Source organism: Melanerpes formicivorus, unplaced genomic scaffold (genome assembly GCF_026170545.1).
Source record: "Melanerpes formicivorus ecotype bairdi unplaced genomic scaffold, bMelFor1.0.p_v2 SCAF_34, whole genome shotgun sequence".
NCBI lineage: Eukaryota > Metazoa > Chordata > Aves > Piciformes > Picidae > Melanerpes > Melanerpes formicivorus.
This window is the reverse complement of record NW_027142386.1, coordinates 5,688,350-5,706,665: the sequence shown is the minus strand read 5'-3', so window position 1 is coordinate 5,706,665 and position 18,316 is coordinate 5,688,350. Positions and strand designations below refer to the sequence as shown.

General features: G+C 61.4%; 1 protein-coding gene across 1 annotated transcript; it reads right to left on the bottom strand.

Moving 5' to 3' along the window:
* Positions 1 to 643: 643 nt before the first annotated feature.
* On the bottom strand, positions 644 to 17,632 carry RETSAT (retinol saturase). Its single transcript, XM_068156573.1, has 11 exons — positions 17,413 to 17,632; positions 16,424 to 16,606; positions 12,634 to 12,878; positions 11,360 to 11,561; positions 9,779 to 9,976; positions 9,190 to 9,309; positions 7,409 to 7,547; positions 7,144 to 7,253; positions 5,929 to 6,095; positions 5,439 to 5,598; positions 644 to 2,858 (listed from the first exon to the last, which is right to left on the bottom strand). The coding sequence occupies exons 1-11, from the start codon at positions 17,585 to 17,587 to the stop codon at positions 2,713 to 2,715; spliced, it is 1,845 nt and encodes a 614-aa protein (XP_068012674.1). The 5' UTR covers positions 17,588 to 17,632; the 3' UTR covers positions 644 to 2,712.
* Positions 17,633 to 18,316: the final 684 nt, after the last annotated feature.

The following is an 18,316-nucleotide window of genomic DNA, read 5'->3' as shown; positions in this document are numbered from 1 at the left end:
AGCTGGGGGGATGAGGCTGGGGCAGAGGAGGCTGAGGGAGAGCTCATTGCTCTCTGCAGCTCCTGAGAGGAGGCTGGAGCCAGGTGGGGGTTGGGCTCTGCTCCCTAGGAACAAGTGATGGGAGGAGAGGCAATGGCCTCAAGGTGCCCCAGGGGAGGCTCAGGTTGGCCATGAGGAACAATTTCCTCCTGGGAAGGTTTGTCCAGGCCTGTCCCAGGCTGCCCAGGGCAGTGGTGCAGTCCCCAGCCCTGGAGGGGTTCCAGAGCCCTGGAGCTGTGGTGCTGAGGGCCATGGGGGGGTGGTGCCCTGGGGGGGCTGGGCTCAGGGCTGGGCTCAGGGCTGGGCTCAGGGCTGGGCTGGCTGAGCCTAAAGGTCTTTCCCACCTGAAACCTTTCTTCAGTTGATCATTCCTGACCCTTCTGCACTCCTCCCTCCCCAGAGCCAGAGCTGATGCAGTTCCAGCCCTCAGGTAACACAAGGACAGGTCTCAGCTGCCCCCCCTCCTCCCCTCCCCTCCCCTTCCCCTTCCTCTTCCCCCTGCCCTCCCCCCCTCCCCTTCCCCTTCCCCTCCCCCTCCCCCCTCAGCATGGCCCAGAGCAGCCTCCCGTGGTGCCCTGACCCCACAGTGTTCTGCACCCCGAGGCAACGACTCACGAGGTCCTTTTATTGCTTGCTGCTCTCAGAAGTTTCCTCCCCACTTGGAGAAGGCTTTGGTCACCCTCCCAGGCTGTCCTGGCAGGAATCAGCTTTGGCCTGCTGGCTGCAGGGGGTTCCCAGCACCTCCACACGTCCCTGGGCACCGAGATGTGCTGAGGGCTGCACCCTACCCCTGCCAGGGCTTGGCAAGCACCAGGCAGTGACCAAGGTCCTCTGCCCCTGGGGAGCTTCAGGCCTGGCTCAATCCCCATGGGGTGCCAGAACAAGACACTTGCTCCACACCCTGCAGGACCAGGAGCTGCTTCCCTCCTGCTGGATCACCTCCATGGGCACCTCCTGGGCACCTTGGTGGAAGCTCAGTGATGGGAGTGAGCTTGGAGTGATTCTCCCAGGGGTCTGGATGGCCATTGCCCAGCCAGCCCCTGCTGGGGCTCCACCACAACTGCCCAGGGCTGCTTGGACAGGGCTGGGCATGGGGAGCTGCTGGAGCTGCTGCTGCTGCTGCACCCCTTGGGACTGCCATGCCCCATGTGGAGCTTCAGCAGCCCAGTGGAGCTCTAAGAGTCTGGTAAGCCTTTGGGAGTCTGGTGGAGCTTTAGGAGCCTGATGGAGCTTAGGAACCTGATGGAGGTTTAGGAGCCTGGTGAATCATTGGCAGTCTGCTGAAGCTTTGGGAATCTGGTGAAGCTTTAGGAGGCCAATAGAGCTTTAGGAGCCCAATGGAGCTTTAGGAGCCCAGGAGAAGCTTTAGGAGCCCAGGAGAAGCTTTAGGAGCCCAATGGAGCTTTAGCAGCCCAGGTGAAGCTTTAGGAGCCCAGATGAAGTTTTGGGAGCCCAATGGACCTTTAGCAGCCCAAGTGAAGCTTTAGGAGCCCAGGAGAAGCTTTAGGAGCCCAGGAGAAGCTTTAGCAGCCCAATGGAGCTTTAGCAGCCCAGGTGAAGCTTTAGGAGCTCAATGGAGCTTTAGGAGCCTGGTGAGGTTTTGGCAACTTGGTGAAGCTTCAGGAGCCCAGGTGAAGCTTTGGGAGCCCAGGTGAAGCTTTAGCAGCCCAGGTGAAGCTTTGGGAGCCCAGGTGAAGCTTTAGGACTCCAGGTGAAGCTTCAGGAGCCCAGGTGAAGCTTTGGGAGCCCAGGTGAAGCTTTAGCAGCCCAGGTGAAGCTTTGGGAGCCCAGGTGAAGCTTCAGGAGCCCAGGTGAAGCTTCGGGAGCCCAGGTAAAGCTTTAGGAGCCCAGGTGAAGCTTTAGCAGCCCAGGTGAAGCTTTGGGAGCCCAGGTGAAGCTTTAGGACTCCAAGTGAAGCTTCAGGAGCCCAGGTGAAGCTTTGGGAGCCCAGGTAAAGCTTTAGGAGCCCAGGTGAAGCTTTGGGAGCCCAGGTAAAGCTTCAGGAGCCCAGGTGAAGCTTCAGGAGCCCAGGTAAAGCTTTAGGAGCCCAGGTGAAGCTTCGGGAGCCCAGGTGAAGCTTTGGGAGCCCAGGTGAAGCTTTGGGATCCCAGGTAAAGCTTTAGGAGCCCAGGTGAAGCTTCGGGAACCCAGGTGAAGCTTTGGGAGCCCAGGTGAAGCTTTAGGAGCCCAGGTGAAGCTTTGGGAGCCCAGGTGAAGCTTTAGGACTCCAGGTGAAGCTTTAGGAGCCCAGGTGAAGCTTTGGGAGCCCAGGTGAAGCTTTAGGACTCCAGGTGAAGCTTTAGGAGCCCAGGTGAAGCTTTGGGATCCCAGGTAAAGCTTTAGGAGCCCAGGTGAAGCTTTGGGAGCCCAATGGAGCTTTAGGAGCCCAGGTGAAGCTTTAGGAGCTGCCTTGATTTCCTTCCTGGCTGCTGCTGCCTACATCAGATCCTGGAGCTCCTCTTCCCTACACCAGGAGGAGAGCTTTAGTCCCTCCAAAACGTGGCCGGGGATCAGAGCTTTAGTTGCTCCTGCTGGCCACGGCTGCGGCACGAGGGGAACGCGGTGCGAGGCAAGCTGGCTGGGGGTGGGTTGGCATCCTCTGGCTCGGTGCTGCGTGGCAGGCAATGCAGTGGGGGTGCCTGGGGGTGCCTGGGTGCCCCTGGGGCAGCAGCCTCAGGCCACCTTCTTGGCATTGGTGGCCTGCAGGCTCTTGCTGAGCCTCACCAGGTCCACGTAGAGGTTGCGCTGCAGGACGGCGCTGGCACAGATGACAGCTCCCTGCAGGGCTCCCATGAAGCCACCCAGGCACAGATCCTGCCCTGGAGGAGAGCAGGAGGTGAGGGTGGCCTTGGCCAGGGTGGGCAGCCCCTGTCCTGCATCCCCAGCTGGCAGTGCTGCTGGACACCACCAACCCAACCACCCTCCAGCTGCCCCCATGCCGGCCCTTGGGCTTGGCTCATGGAAGCCCTCCTGTGGGACCCCTTCCTTCTGCAGGCAGGGAAGGTCTCATCCTGCCAAGGTAAAACACAGCACAGCTGGGCACAGCAGGGCAGAGCTGGGCAGCACAGCTGCCCTTCCCTCCCTCTGCTGGGACCATGCAGCTTCACAGAACTGCTGAGGTGGGAAGAGACCTTGGAGCTTATCAGGGCCAACCACTCACCCACAGCCCACAGCCACTGCTGCTGAGCCACTGAACCACCGCCCTCAGCACCACAGCCTGGAACCCCTCCAGAGCTGGGGACTGCACCACTGCCCTGGGCAGCCTGGGCCAGCGTCTGAGAACCCTTCCTAAGAAACTGTTCCTCATGGCCAGCCTGGACCTTGCCTGAGGCACCCTGAGGCCATTTCCTCTCATCCTTGTTCCTAGGGAGCAGAGCCCAACCCCCACCTGGCTCCAGCCTCCTCTCAGGAGCTGCAGAGAGCAATGAGCTCTCCCTCAGCCTCCTCTGCTCCAGCCTCAACCCCCCCAGCTGCCTCAGCTGCTCCTCCCCAGCCCTGTCCTCCAGACCCTTCCCCAGCTCTCTTGCCCTTCTCTGGCCCTGCTCCAGCCCTCAAAGTCCTTCTGGCAGTCAGAGCCCAACCCTGATCCCAGGCTTCCAGCTGTGGCCTCCCCAGTGCCCAGCCCAGGGGCACACTCCCTGCCCTGCTCCTGCTGCCCACCCCACTGCTGCTCCAGGTCAGGCTGCTGCTGCCCTCCTTGCCCCCCTGGGCACTGCTGGCTCATCCCCACCTGGCCAGCGGGCAGGAGCACCCCCAGGGCCTCTCCCCTCAGCAGTTCTCAGCCACTCTGCCCCAGGCACTTTGCTGTCCTCCAGCAGCTCTTGTGTCACCCCAAGGCACAGCAGCAGCTCCCCAGCGCCCAGCTCAGGACCCTCCACACCTCCCCAGCACTCAGCTCAGGACCCTCCACACCTCCCCAGTGCCCAGCTCAGGACCCTCCACACCTCCCCTGCTCTCAGCTCAGGACCCTCCACACCTCCCCAGTGCCCAGCTCAGGACCCTCCACACCTCCCCAGCGCCCAGCTCAGGACCCTCCACACCTCCCCCGCTCCCAGCTCAGGACCCTCCACACCTCCCCTGCTCTCAGCTCAGGACCCTCCACACCTCCCCAGCGCCCAGCTCAGGACCCTCCACACCTCCCCAGCTCTCAGCTCAGGACCCTCCACACCTCCCCTGCTCTCAGCTCAGGACCCTCCACACCTCCCCTGCTCTCAGCTCAGGACCCTCCACACCTCCCCAGCGCCCAGCTCAGGACCCTCCACACCTCCCCAGCTCTCAGCTCAGGACCCTCCACACCTCCCCAGCACCCTGCTCAGGACCCTCCACACCTCCCCAGTGCTCAGCTCAGGACCCTCCACACCTCCCCAGCTCCCAGCTCAGGACCCTCCACACCTCCCCAGTGCCCAGCTCAGGACCCTCCACACCTCCCCAGCTCTCAGCTCAGGACCCTCCACACCTCCCCAGTGCCCAGCTCAGGACCCTCCACACCTCCCCAGTGCCCAGCTCAGGACCCTCCACACCTCCCCAGCACCCTGCTCAGGACCCTCCACACCTCCCCAGTGCTCAGCTCAGGACCCTCCACACCTCCCCAGCTCCCAGCTCAGGACCCTCCACACCTCCCCAGTGCCCAGCTCAGGACCCTCCACACCTCCCCAGTGCTCAGCTCAGGACCCTCCACACCTCCCCAGTGCCCAGCTCAGGACCCTCCACACCTCCCCAGCACCCTGCTCAGGACCCTCCACACCTCCCCAGTGCTCAGCTCAGGACCCTCCACACCTCCCCAGCTCCCAGCTCAGGACCCTCCACACCTCCCCAGTGCCCAGCTCAGGACCCTCCACACCTCCCCAGCTCTCAGCTCAGGACCCTCCACACCTCCCCAGTGCCCAGCTCAGGACCCTCCACACCTCCCCAGTGCCCAGCTCAGGACCCTCCACACCTCCCCAGCACCCTGCTCAGGACCCTCCACACCTCCCCTGCTCTCAGCTCAGGACCCTCCACACCTCCCCAGTGCTCAGCTCAGGACCCTCCACACCTCCCCAGCACCCTGCTCAGGACCCTCCACACCTCCCCAGCGCCCAGCTCAGGACCCTCCACACCTCCCCAGTGCTCAGCTCAGGACCCTCCACACCTCCCCAGTCCTCAGCTCAGGACCCTCCACACTTCCCCAGCACCCTGCTCAGGACCCTCCACACCTCCCCTGCTCCCAGCTCAGGACCCTCCACACCTCCCCAACATCCAGCTCAGGACCCGCCACACCTCCCCTGCTCTCAGCTCAGGACCCTCCACACCTCCCCAGCTCTCAGCTCAGGACCCTCCACACCTCCCCTGTGCCCAGCTCAGCACCCTCCACACCTCCCCAGAGGTGTGCCCATCTCAGAAGGCAGTGCTGGCCTCGGTACCTGTCAGGAAGAGGTTGGGGACAGCTGTCTGTGGCCGGACAGCAGCGATGGCCTCGGCTTGCAGGCGCTCCACGTTGTGGTCAGTGCCATAGAACTCACCCCTGGGGCTGGCAAGGTAGTGCTGGCTGGTGAGGGGAGTCCCACTGGAGATGTACTCTATCTGCAGGGGACAAGAGGGAAATGTGGTCTGCAGGGGCAGGTGTGGTGGCCTGGGGTGTCTCACTGTGCTCCCCAAAGCTGGCTCTGTGGGGCACAGGCTGAGAGGGGCTCCCTTGCAGACCTTTGGAGGGTGGTGCTGGCCACTTCTGGTGCCAAGCTGGTCCTGGAGGAGCACCACCCCCACCTCACACCACGCATGGTGGCAGCAGTGGATTGGATTGGTGGTGAACCTCAGGTCCAGCAGACCCAGACCCTGCAGGACCCTACCTTTGCAGGATGGGGCAAGGTAGACAGGAGGCAGGAGAGGAGCTGGCAGCCCCAGGAAGCTCACCCTGTCCTCGATGCGAGGGTAGAGCTTGAAGACAATACTCATGACAGTGTCCTGGAAGCTCTTCTTCAGGTTCTCATAATCATCTCCCCTCTTGTGGACCTGTTTGTCCTTCCACTCCTCAAACCACTCATACCTGGCGAAGGTCACTACGGCCAACGTGGATTTACCTGCGGCAGGACAGGGCTGGGGTGGTTCTTCCCCTTCCCACCCTCAGGCTGCTCCCAACCCTCCCCATGCAGACAACCAGGATGCTCCCAGCTCTCTGTGCTCCCACATCCCTGTTCCCAGCTGTGGTCCCATATCCCTGTTCCCAGCTCTCTGTTCCCCCACATCCCTGTTCCCAGCCCTCTGCTCCCCCACATCCCTGTTCCCAGCTCTCTGCTCCCTCACATCCCTGTTCCCAGCTCTCTGTTCCCCCACATCCCTGTTCCCAGCCCTCTGCTCCCCCACATCCCAGTTCCCATCTCTCTGTGCTCCCACATCCCAGTTCCCAGCCCTCTGCTCCCCCACATCCCTGCTCCCATCCCTCTGCTCCCCCACATCCCTGTTCCCATCCCTCTGCTCCCCCACATCCCAGTTCCCAGCTGTGCTCCCACATCCCAGTTCCCAGCCCTCTGCTCCCCCACATCCCTGTTCCCATCTGTGGTCCCATATCCCTGTTCCCATCCCTCTGCTCCCCCACATCCCTGTTCCCAGCCCTCTGCTCCCCCACATCCCTGTTCCCAGCTGTGCTCCCACATCCCAGTTCCCAGCTCTCTGTTCCCCCACATCCCAGTTCCCAGCCCTCTGCTCCCCCACATCCCTGTTCCCAGCTGTGCTCCCACATCCCAGTTCCCAGCCCTCTGCTCCCTCACATCCCAGTTCCCAGCCCTCTGTTCCCTCACATCCCAGTTCCCAGCTCTCTGCTCCCTCACATCCCAGTTCCAGCTCTCTGCTCCCTCACATCCCAGTTCCCAGCCCTCTGCTCCCTCACATCCCAGTTCCCAGCTCTCTGCTCCCTCACATCCCAGTTCCCAGCCCTCTGCTCCCTCACATCCCAGTTCCCAGCCCTCTGCTCCCACCTCCCCCATGCTGCAGACGCTCTCCAGCAGCACCCTGCCCAGCAGCTTTCTCCCCGGCTGCCGAAGGGGAGAACCTTTTCATGTGCAGGCTTCAAACAAACCGAAGCCCCTCGGGAGCTGTCGGGAGCGGCTGCGGCCGGGCTGCAGTCGTTACCTGGGTGCCTGCTCTCCCAGGTGGGGTCCTTGGCCGAGGGGCAGGTGACAAAGAGCAGAGGGACGCTCTTGGCAGCCTCTTCCCGGGGGGCAGCCATGTAGCGCTTGGCTCTGCGGGGAGGGGAGAGGCTGGGAGCCGGAGGGCGCTGCCGGCCCCTCCCTGGCGGCTTGCAGGGCCCCAGCGGTGGCGCTGCCCCGAGCGGCACCCAACCCGTCAAGGTGCTCTGGCGCTTAACGAAGCGGCTGCCAGCCCGACCCCAACCTACATCGCGTCCAGGTCGCTGTCTGGGTACACGAAGTAGTTGGTGGGCTGCAGCCCCAGCTCCTCCCCCGAGCCTCTGACGCCCACGAAGACGGTGAAGCCTCCCGGGCCGTGCACAGCTCTGCCCAGCTGAGCCTGGATCCCTGCGGCACGGAGAGGAGGCTGCGTGTGGCCCCCGCTGCTCTGCAGGAGGGCCTGCTGCCAGCAGAAGCCCCGCTGCTGGCGCCCTCCCGGCTCGCACAACTGGTCTGGCCTGAAAGCCGGCATGAGGCAGCGGGGAGCCTGCGGGGCTGTGCCCGCCTGCCGCAGACACCACACTGCTGCCCCGCTTATTAAACCCCAGACTTTCCCAGACTCAGAGGAGGTCTGCCCCTGGGTCCTCGGCTGCTTGGACACCATGACTCCACTGCTGGCCACAAAGTTTCCATCTAGTCACGGTTATTCCCACCCAGCCCTGCTCCCTCCAACCCAAACGTGTTCGCTCCAACCCAGCCCTGCTCCCTCCAACCCAACCCTGCTCCCTCCAACCCAGCCCTGCTCCCTCCAAGCCAACCCTGCTCCCTCCAACCCAAACCTGTTTGCTCCAACCCAGCCCTGCTCCCTCCAACCCAACCCTGCTCCCTCCAACCCAGCCCTGCTCCCTCCAACCCAACCCTGCTCCCTCCAACTCAACCCTGCTCCCTCCAACCCAAACCTGTTTGCTCCAACCCAACCCTGCTCCCTCCAACCCAACCCTGCTCCCTCCAACCCAGCCCTGCTCCCTCCAACCCAGCCCTGCTCCCTCCAACCCAAACGTGTTCGCTCCAACCCAGCCCTGCTCCCTCCAACCCAACCCTGCTCCCTCCAAGCCAACCCTGCTCCCTCCAAGCCAACCCTGCTCCCTCCAACCCAGCCCTGCTCCCTCCAACTCAACCCTGCTCCCTCCAACCCAGCCCTGCTCCCTCCAACCCAAACCTGTTTGCTCCAACCCAGCCCTGCTCCCTCCAACCCAACCCTGCTCCCTCCAACCCAACCCTGCTCCCTCCAACCCAACCCTGCTCCCTCCAACCTAACCCTGCCCCCTCCAACCCAACCCTGCTCCAACCAACCCAAATCTGTCCCTGCAACCCAACCCTGCTCCCTCCAACCCAACCCTGCTCCAACCAACCCAAATCTGTCCCTGCAACCCAACCCTGCTCCGACCAACCCAACCCTGCTTCCTCCAACCTAACCCTGCTCTTTCCAACCCAACCACACTCTTTCCACCCAACCATGCCCCTAAACACCCAACCATGCCCCTAAACACCCAACCATGCCTTTAAACACCCAACCATGCCTTTAAACACCCAACCATGCCCCTAAACACCCAACCATGCCCCTAAACACCCAGCCATGCCCCTAAACACCCAACCATGCCCCTAAACACCCAACCATGCCTTTAAACACCCAACCATGCCTTTAAACACCCAACCATGCCCCTAAACACCCAACCATGCCCCTAAACACCCAGCCATGCCCCTAAACACCCAACCATGCCTTTAAACACCCAACCATGCCCCTAAACACCCAGCCATGCCCCTAAACACCCAACCATGTCCCTAAGCATTCAGCCATGCCCATTCCCTCCCAACCATTCTCCTTCTACACAATCATTCCTCTTCCAAGGCCACCAGGAGATTTTGCAGTAGCAGCAAGGCCAGTGTGAAGTGGCCATGGCCCAGGGAGGGGTTAAGGGCCCAGCACAGCCTAAGGCAGCCATGCTGTACCTGGCAGTGCCCAGGGCAGCCCAAGGCTGCCATGCTGTACCTGGCAGCGCCTGAGCCTCTGCGGGCAGGAGCCGCTCGTAGGTGTTGAAGATGCCAGCATCCGAAATGATCACAGGAGCAAAGATGTTCACCAGGTCCTGGCCTTTCCTGACACTCACACCTGGAAGGGGATCACGGATCAGAGGAGGTCAGGGGGTGGAAGGGACCTCTGGGGATCATCCAGTCCAATCCCCTCCCAGAGCAGGAGCATAGCATCCAGCACAGGGCACCCAGGAGCGCATCCATACAGGGCTGGGAAGGCTCCAGGGAAGGAGACTCCCCAACCTCTCTGGGCAGCCAGCTCCAGGGCTCTGGGACCATCACAGTGCAGAAGTTCCTCCTCATGGTGAGGTGGAGCCTCCTGTGCTGGAGTTTCCATCCATTGCCCCTTGGCCTATCTCAGGGTACAGCTGAGAAAAGATGAGGAACAGCTCCAGGTTGTAGATCATGGAATGGGTTGGGAAGGATCTTGAAGACCATCCAGCTCCAAACCCCTGCCATGGGGGCAGGGACACCTCTCACCAGAGAAGGTTGCTGGAGGCCTCTCAGTGCCAGAGCAAGCCCAGGGTGTGACCTGTGCCACCACTCACCACAAGCCCTGCCCTGGGAGTCCAGCAGGATCTTCTCCACCGGTGCCCTCCCCAGCACGTCGCCTCCACTCCTCCGGATGACAGGGACCAGGTGGAAGGGGATTTCCCCAGAGCCCCCCTTGGGGTACCAGGCACCATCAAGGAAGTGGTTGACCAGGATGCTGTGCATGGTGAAGCTGGCACTGGAGGGGATCGCCCCTGAGGGAGAGACAGGAGCTGATGCCAAGGCTTGGGGCTCAGCATGGAGGTCTTAGGATGAGTAACAAACTGAGCCTTGGCTGCATGTGGTGGGGTGAGGAAGGAGGGATGGGAGTGAGAACTGGGGGGGGTCACTGGGTGAGGGTGAGGTCTGAGGGGGCACGGGGTGGGGGTGAGGTCTGAGGGGGCATGGGATGGGGGTGAGGTCTGAGGGGGCACAGGGTGGGGGTGAGGTCTGAGGGGGCACGGGGTGGGGGTGAGGTCTGAGGGGGCATGGGATGGGGGTGAGGAACAGCTCATGGGTGCCCAGAAGCAGGATGTGGGTGGCCCCTGTGGTTCTTTTGCAACCAAAGCAGCTGAGTCCTTGAGGGTCATGAGGAAGCAGCTGGGGACTGGGGGGGTGGGAGAAAGGAGAAGGTTTAGGGTGAAGAGGTTAGAGTGAGGGCAGGGTGGTGCCAGAGTAGGTTTTAAGGGCAGATGGATGAGAGGGTTGGGGTTGTGCAGCCTGGGTAAGAGAAGGCTCCAGGAGACCTTCAAGGGCTGAGCAGAAAGCTGGGGACAGAGTTTAGAGCAGGGCCTGTTGGGACAGGCCAAGGGGGGATGGTTTGGGCTCCAAGAGGCAGATTGAGAGAAGGAGAAATGTTTGAGACTGAGGGTGGGCAGAGCCTGGCCCAGGCTGCCCAGAGAGCTGGGAGCTGCCCCAAGGCTGGCAGCATCCCAGGTCAGGTTGTCTGGGGCTGTGAGCAGCCTGCTGTGGCTGGGGCTGTCCCTGCTGGCTGCAGGGTGCTGGTCTGGATTAACTTGAAAGGTTCCTTCCTTTCCAGAGTGTGGAGGGAGAGAGCTGAAGGCAACAGGGCCCTGGGGACAGCCAGCTGCTGGCTTGGGGACAAGGATGCTGGCAGAGCACTCATGCACACAACATCCCAGAATCCCTGGATCCCAGCATGGAGTGGGGGGAAGGCAGCTCTGGAGCTCACCCAGACCAAGTCCCCTGCTCCAGCAGGGCTCCCACAGCAGCTTGCCCAGGGGCACAGTGCCCAGGGGGGGTTGGAAGCTCTCCAGAGCAGACTCCACAACCTCTCTGGGCAGCCTGCTCCAGGCCTCCAGCACCCTCACACCAAACTACTTTCTCCTCCTCTCCAGCTGGCATCTCCTGGCTGCCACTTTCTGCCCCTTGGCCTGGCCCTGGGCACCACTCAGCAGAGTCTGGCCCCAGCCTCTTGCCCCCCACTATGGTGACTCCAGAGGTCTCTTCCAGCCTGAACAGCTCAACCCTGAGCAGATCCAACCCCAAAACCCAGAAGCAAGTGGGGGGAGGGGCACTGGAGGGCTTTTAGCATTCCTGAAGGGTCCCTCTCAACCCAGCCCCCGCTGGCTACCTACCGTAGGTGGGGAAGAGGTAGCTGAGGACAGCTCTGAGCTCAGGGTTGGGTGTGAGTCCATCCACCACATCCTTCACGGTGCGTGGGGCCAGCTGGCAGAAGGAGAAGAGCCAGGGCAGGAGCCCCGAGCAGCACAGCAGCCTGACCAGAGCCCAGGGCAGCAGCTTCAGGAGGCCAAAGAGCATCATGCCCCTGTCCACGCCCTGCGGGGGCACCCAGGGCTCAGGACCCTCCACGGGGGCTGTGCACTACCAGCCCAGCTGCTCCTAGATGCCTTTGAACCTCTAAAGGCACTGCGGGAGCAGCAGAGCTGGCAGCACCTCCCAAGCACCACCTGCCAGGGCGCTGGGGGGAAGGGAGAGCTGGGGGAGAACTTTCAGTCTCTGTGGTGATTCCTAAGAGTAATTAATGCTAATTAGCAGTCTGTGAATAGTGCTTGGGACCCCCTGGAGCATCATCCCACTGTGAGCTCCCAGTATGTGCCAAGACATCTGCGGGAAGCTAAGAGAAAGCTCCTGGCTCTTCTGCTGGGCGTGGGGGAGGCCACAGCTGGAAACCTGGGATCAGGGTTGGGCTCTGACTGCCAAAAGGGCTTTGAGGGCTGGAGCAGGGCCAGAGAAGGGCAAGAGAGCTGGGGAAGAGTCTGGAGAACAGGGCTGGGGAGGAGCAGCTGAGGCAGCTGGGGGGGTTGAGGCTGGAGCAGAGGAGGCTGAGGGAGAGCTCATTGCTCTCTGCAGCTCCTGAGAGGAGGCTGGAGCCAGGTGGGGGTTGGGCTCTGCTCCCTAGGAACAAGTGATGGGAGGAGAGGCAATGGCCTCAGGTTGCCCCAGGGGAGGCTCAGGTTGGCCATGAGGAACAATTTCTTCCCCTAAAGGGTCATCAAGCCCTACCCAGGGAGGTGGTGGAGCCCCCACGCCTGGGGGGGGTGAGGAGCTCACAGTGGTCTAAGAGCTGCCTGCAGGTAGCTGTCAGCTCCTGGTTGGACTCCATCCCCTTCGGGTCTTCTCCAACCAGACCATTCTGCACCCCTAGGTCTCTGAGGCACCAGAGGGAGGTTTCAGCCCCGTTTGCACCTTTGTTCCCACGGTGGGAGCTGGGGGTTGGGTGTGCAATGCCCTCTCCCTTCCCCCTCCATGTCTCCTCCCTGCCCACTCCCTGTCCTCTCCCTGCCCACTCCCTGCCCCCTCCCTGCCTCCTCCCTGCCCGCGGGGTGCCCTTGGGTGGGGAATTTCCTGTCTGGAGCCTCCAGGAACTAAGCCCATACCCCCTGCTGACCTTCACCAGCCGCTCGAACTCATCGATTGCAGCTCCCTCCCCGGGAAACTGCTCCTTCAGGGACCGGAAAAATTCCTGCTGCCCGGAATGGATGCGGAACGTTCGGGCGCCGGCCCCGGGCTCCCCCAGCACCACGGCGTCGTGGGCGGCCGGCAGCCGGCTCCACTCCAGCTGCCCCTCCGTCAGCTGGTCCAGCATCAGGCGAGACAGAGAGCCCTCCTGCATCTGCCCCACGTAGTGGATCCCTGCCGGAGCCATTTGGGGATCAGTCCATGAGGATCTGAGGCGAATGTATGGATCCCCCCACTCTGGTTTCCCCACCCCAGCGCAGCAGCTCCGTGAAGAGGGGAGAGGGAGATGTGGCACCTGGCTGAGGTGGGAGGGGAGAGGAGCGCTCAGTGCTGCGGGTTAGGGAGTGCTAGGAACTGGGAATTCGGGATTTGGGAATCCAGGAATTGGGAATTTTGAGGGTTTGGATTGGATTTATGGATCCTTCCCCCCCCCCCCCCGTTTTCCCAACCCCAACCCCAGCAGCTCCATAAAGAGGGGAGAGGGAAATGTGGCACCTGGCTGAGTGGGAGGGGAGAGGAGCGCTCAGTGCTGCGGGTTAGGGAGTGCTAGGAATTGGGAATTTGGGAACTGGGAATTCGGGAATTGGGAATCCAGGAATTGGGAATTTTGAGGGTTTGGATCGGATTTATGGATCCCCCCCTCTGGTTTCCCCACCCCCAACCCCAGCAGCTCCATAAAGAGTTAGGGAGAGGGGAAACTGAGACCTGGTTGAGGTGGGACAGAAGCAGAGAGACCACTGAGGTGGGTTAGGGAATGCTGGGAATTGGGACTTTGGGAATCCAGGAATTGGGAATTTTGAGGGTTTGGATAGGATCTATGGATCCCCCCCTCTGGTTTCCCCACCCCCAACCCAGCAGCTCCATAAAGAGGGGAGAGGGAAATGTGGCACCTGGCTGAGGTGGGAGGGGAGAGGAGCGCTCAGTGCTGCGGGTTAGGGAGTGCTAGGAACTGGAAAGTCGGGAATTGGGAATCCGGGAATTGGGAATTTTGAGGGTTTGGATCGGATTTATGGATCCTCCTCCCCCCCCCCCTCTGGTTTCCCCACCCCCAACCCCAGCAGCTCCATAAAGAGTTAGGGAGAGGGGAAACTGAGACCTGGTTGAGGTGGGACAGAAGCAGAGAGACCACAGAGGTGGGTTAGGGAATGCTGGGAATTGGGACTTTGGGAATCCAGGAATTGGGAATTTTGAGGGTTTGGATAGGATCTATGGATCCCCCCTCTGGTTTCCCCACCCCCAACCCAGCAGCTCCATAAAGAGGGGAGAGGGAAATGTGGCACCTGGCTGAGGTGGGAGGGGAGAGGAGCGCTCAGTGCTGCGGGTTAGGGAGTGCTAGGAACTGGAAAGTCGGGAATTGGGAATCCAGGAATTGGGAATTTTGAGGGTTTGGATCGGATTTATGGATCCCCCCCTCTGGTTTCCCCACCCCCAACCCAGCAGCTCCATAAAGAGTCAGGGAGAGGGGGAACTGAGACCTGGTTGAGGTGGGACAGAAGCAGAGAGACCACGGAGGTGGGTTAGGGAATGCTGGGAATTGGGAATCTGGGAACTAGGGATTCAGGAATTAGGTCGATGGTCTTCCCAAATCAAAAAAAGAGGAATGTTTTTGGAGAGGTTTCCAATCTGCATCCCTGTAAATCATCAATCCCAGGGTGGGAGGAGCTGGACTTTGCCTGGCTGGAAGGAGAGGTTCCCCTAAAGTGGCATTCCCAGGATCAGGGAATTTGTAGGGATTGAGCTGGATGTGGGAGTCTGAGAGGGTCTCAGAGTGGGGTTGTGGAGAAATGTGTGGGAGCTGAGAGGGGCTGTGGGCAATCCTGTGGGAATTGGGCTGGGTGCTGGGAATGCAATTCAGGGGATGTGAGCTGGACTGGGGGGAAATCTGTAGGCTCTGAGCTGGATGTGGGGAAATTTCCATGATGGGAGTTGGACTGTGGGGAATTCATAGGAACTCAGGTAGGTGCAGGGAATGCTACAGGATCATCTGAGGTGGGCTTGGGGAGAGGTCTGTGGGGTCTGAGGTGATTTGGAGACAGATTTGTGGGATCTGAGGTGGATTTAGGGAGAGGTTTGTGGGATCTGAGGTAGACTTAGGGAGAAGTTTGTAGGATCTGAGGTGGACTTGGGGAGAGGTTTGTGGGATCTGAGGTGAATTTGGGGAGAGGTTTGTAGGATCTGAGGTGGACTTAGGGAGAAGCTTGTAGGATCTGAGGTGGATTTGGGGAGAGGTCTGTGGGATCTGAGGTGGATTTGGGGAGAAGTTTGTAGGATCTGAGGTGGAATTGGGGAGAGGTCTGTGGGATCTGAGGTGGATTTGGGGAGAGGCTTGTAGGATCTGAGATGGATTTGGGGAGAGGTTTGTGGGATCTGAGATGGACTTAGGGAGAAGTTTGTAGGATCTGAGGTGGATTTGGGGAGAGGTCTGTGGGATCTGAGGTGGATTTGGAGAGAGGTTTGTAGGATCTGAGGTGGATTTGGGGAGAAGCTTGTAGGATCTGAGGTGGATTTGGGGAGAGGTCTGTGGGATCTGAGGTGGATTTGGGGAATTTTCTGTTGTTTCAGCTGGATCCAGGGAAATTTCTAGGATCTGAGGTGGAGGACTGGGGAATGGATAGGAATTAAGGTGGCTGCAGGGAATTGTATAGGGTCTGAGCTGGGTTATGAGGGAATGCCTGGGATCTGAGATGGACTGTGGGGAATCCTCTGGGATTCCTGCTGGGTTCAGGGAAATGTGTAGGACCTGAGGTGGGGAATGTATAGGAGCTGAGGTGGGGAATGGATAGGATCTGAGGTGGGTGTGGGGGGAATTTATGGGATCTAAACTGGACTGTGGGGAATTTGATGGGACCTGGGGTGGGTTCTGGGGACTTTCTAGGAGTTAAACTGGGCACAGGGAATTTGGTGGGATCTGAAGCCCCTCGTGGGGAGTCTGTAGGATCTCAGGTGGGTGGTGGGGAGTTTCTGGGATCTGAGCTGGATCTTGGGGAATTTCACAGGATCTAAACTGGATTGTGGGGGAAATCAGGGGATCTGAGCTGGATTGTAGGGAGTTTATAGGAGGTGAGCTGGGTTTTGGAGGAATTGTTAGGACCTGATCTGGCCTGGCGGGTGGGGGGGGTGGGGAATTTGTAGGCTCTGAGCTGGATTCCAGGGAATTTCTCAGGGTTAAACCTGGTACAGGGAGCTGTATAGGGTCTGAAGGGGATCGTGGGGGATGTATAGGATCTCAAATGGCTTGGGGGGAATTTGGAGGCTCTAAAAAGGATTGTGGGGGAGATGCAGAGGATCTGAGCTAGGGGCAGGGAATTTTGCAGGATCTGGGCTGGGTTGTGAGGAACTTTATAGGATCTGAGGTGGATTAGGAGGACATCTGTAGGGTCTGAGCTGGACCTGAGCTGGATTATGAAGATATTTATAGGATCAGACCGAGGCTGTGGGGCAGCTTCTAGGATCTGGGCTGGGCTATGGGGAATTGGCAGGCTCTGGGTGGCACTGCCAGGCCATCGTGGCAGCAGGAGGGCTTAGGGGCAAGGGTAGGGGCGTGGGTGGCATTGCTCAAGCAGAAGCAGCATTGGGCTAACCCTGGAGTGGGTGCCAGGGCTGCCCCTGCTGGGTGCCCATGGGTGGTTTGGGTGTGGTCCCCACCACTGGCACCCTCCCCTTTCCCTGTGCCCCAGCCCCCCCCCTCCCTTTGCCCAGGGGTGCCAGGGGGGGCATACCGGTGTCGAACTCGAAGCCCTTCTCGGTGAAGGTGTGGCAGCAGCCCCCCAGCTTCCCATGCTGCTCCAGCACCAGCACCTTCTTGCCCACCTTGGCCAGCAGCGTGGCAGCTGCCAGCCCCCCGATGCCGCTGCCGATCACGATGGCGTCCAGCCCCGCGGGCACTTTGTCTGCTGAGAAAACTGCGGGGGGAGGAGAGGTGGCACCCTCAGTGCTGGGAGGTGGCACCCCCAGAGTAGGGGCATGGTACCCAGGGAGTGACCACCCCAAAGATTTGATTTGCTGGGGGATGATGCCGCCTCAAAGCGTTGATGCCCCCCTGAGGGGCAATGCCACCTCCCTGTGCGGTGTGAGGGGGGAGGAGATGCCACCCTGGGAGATGATGCTGACCTGGGGCACGATGCCACCTCCCTGGGCAATGTCACACTAGGCAGAGATGCCACCCTGGTGGGTGATGCCATCCAAGGAGAGATGCCACCTGGCGGTGCAATGCCACACAGGGGGTAGATGCCGCTCTGGGGGGGGCTCAGCCTGCCCCGGGGGTGATGCTGTGCTGAGGGGAGATTCCACCCCAGTGAGGTGATGCCACCACGGGGGAGTTAATGCTGTCCAGGGGGGTGATGCCACCTTGCTGGGTAGTGCCACCCAGGTGGGAGAAGCCACTTGGACGGGGTCACGTTGCTCTGGCAGGTAAAGCCACTCCTCTGAGAGGAGATGGCACCCTAGTGGGTGATGCTGCCCAGGGGGGTGGTACTACCTCACTGGGTGATGTGCAGCAGGGGGAAGTGACACCCTGTGGGTGACACTGTGCCAGGGGTTGACACCACCCAGCGGGGGTGGAATGCTGCCTCGGGGGACACCACCGCCCTGGGGGGTGATGCCGTGCAGGGGGGTGATGCCACCCCGAGGGTCAGTGCCACCCCCGTCGCAGCGCAGGGATCGGTGCGGGGGGTCCCGCCGGGGCGCGGGGGTCACGGCAGCCTCGTACCTGTCTTGACCACGGTCCTGCGGAAGGCTTTGTCGGTGACGAGCGGGGCGGGCGGGCGGCGGGCATCGGTGGCGAAGGGGCTGGGTCCCCTCCCCGAGTCCAGCAGGACCCGGACGAGAAGGACGAAGACGGAGAGGAGGAGGACGAGGAGGAAGAGCGCTGCGTACAGCCACATGCTGCTGTGCCGTCTGCCGAAGCTGTCCCGCTCCGCCTCGCCGGCAACGGGCGGCACCGGCACGGGGGGGGCGGGGAAGGGGCGGGGAGCTGGCACCGGGCACAGGGAAGTGGATGGAGCCCTGGGCGCTGATGCCGGGAGCTGGGAAATTGCAATGGGCGCTGGGCGATGGCGCTGGGCACCGTTACCAAGCACTAGGAGCTGACGCTGGGCACTGGGAAATGAGACTGGGAGCAGGGACCGAGCACTGGGAGCGAGGAAATGACTCTGGGCACTAGGAGTTGATGGTGGGCACCAGGAGGTGTGACGGAGCACTGGGAGGTGGCACAGCACACTAGAAGATGCCACTGGGCGCTGGCACCGAGGCGGCTCAGGCACCGGCGGCAAGGAGCCGGTACAAGCGGCCAGAAGCCGGCAGTGGGAGCCGGTAGAGGCAGCTGGGAGTTGGTGGTGGGCACCGGGAGGTGGTATGGAGCACTGGGAGCTGGCACTGGCCGCTGAGAGATGGCACTGGGAGGTGGTATGGAGCACAGGGAGCTGGCACCGGCAGGGCTCGGCGGAGGAGAGCCTGGGGACTAGGAGCTGGCATCGAACACTGGGAGAGGACAGGAGGAGCTGGTACGGAGCACTGAGAGTTGATGGTGGGCACTGGGAGGTGGTGTGGAGCACTGGGGACTGGCATCGGGTACTGGAAATTACTGAGGAGCGCTGGGAGTGGGCGCTGGGAGC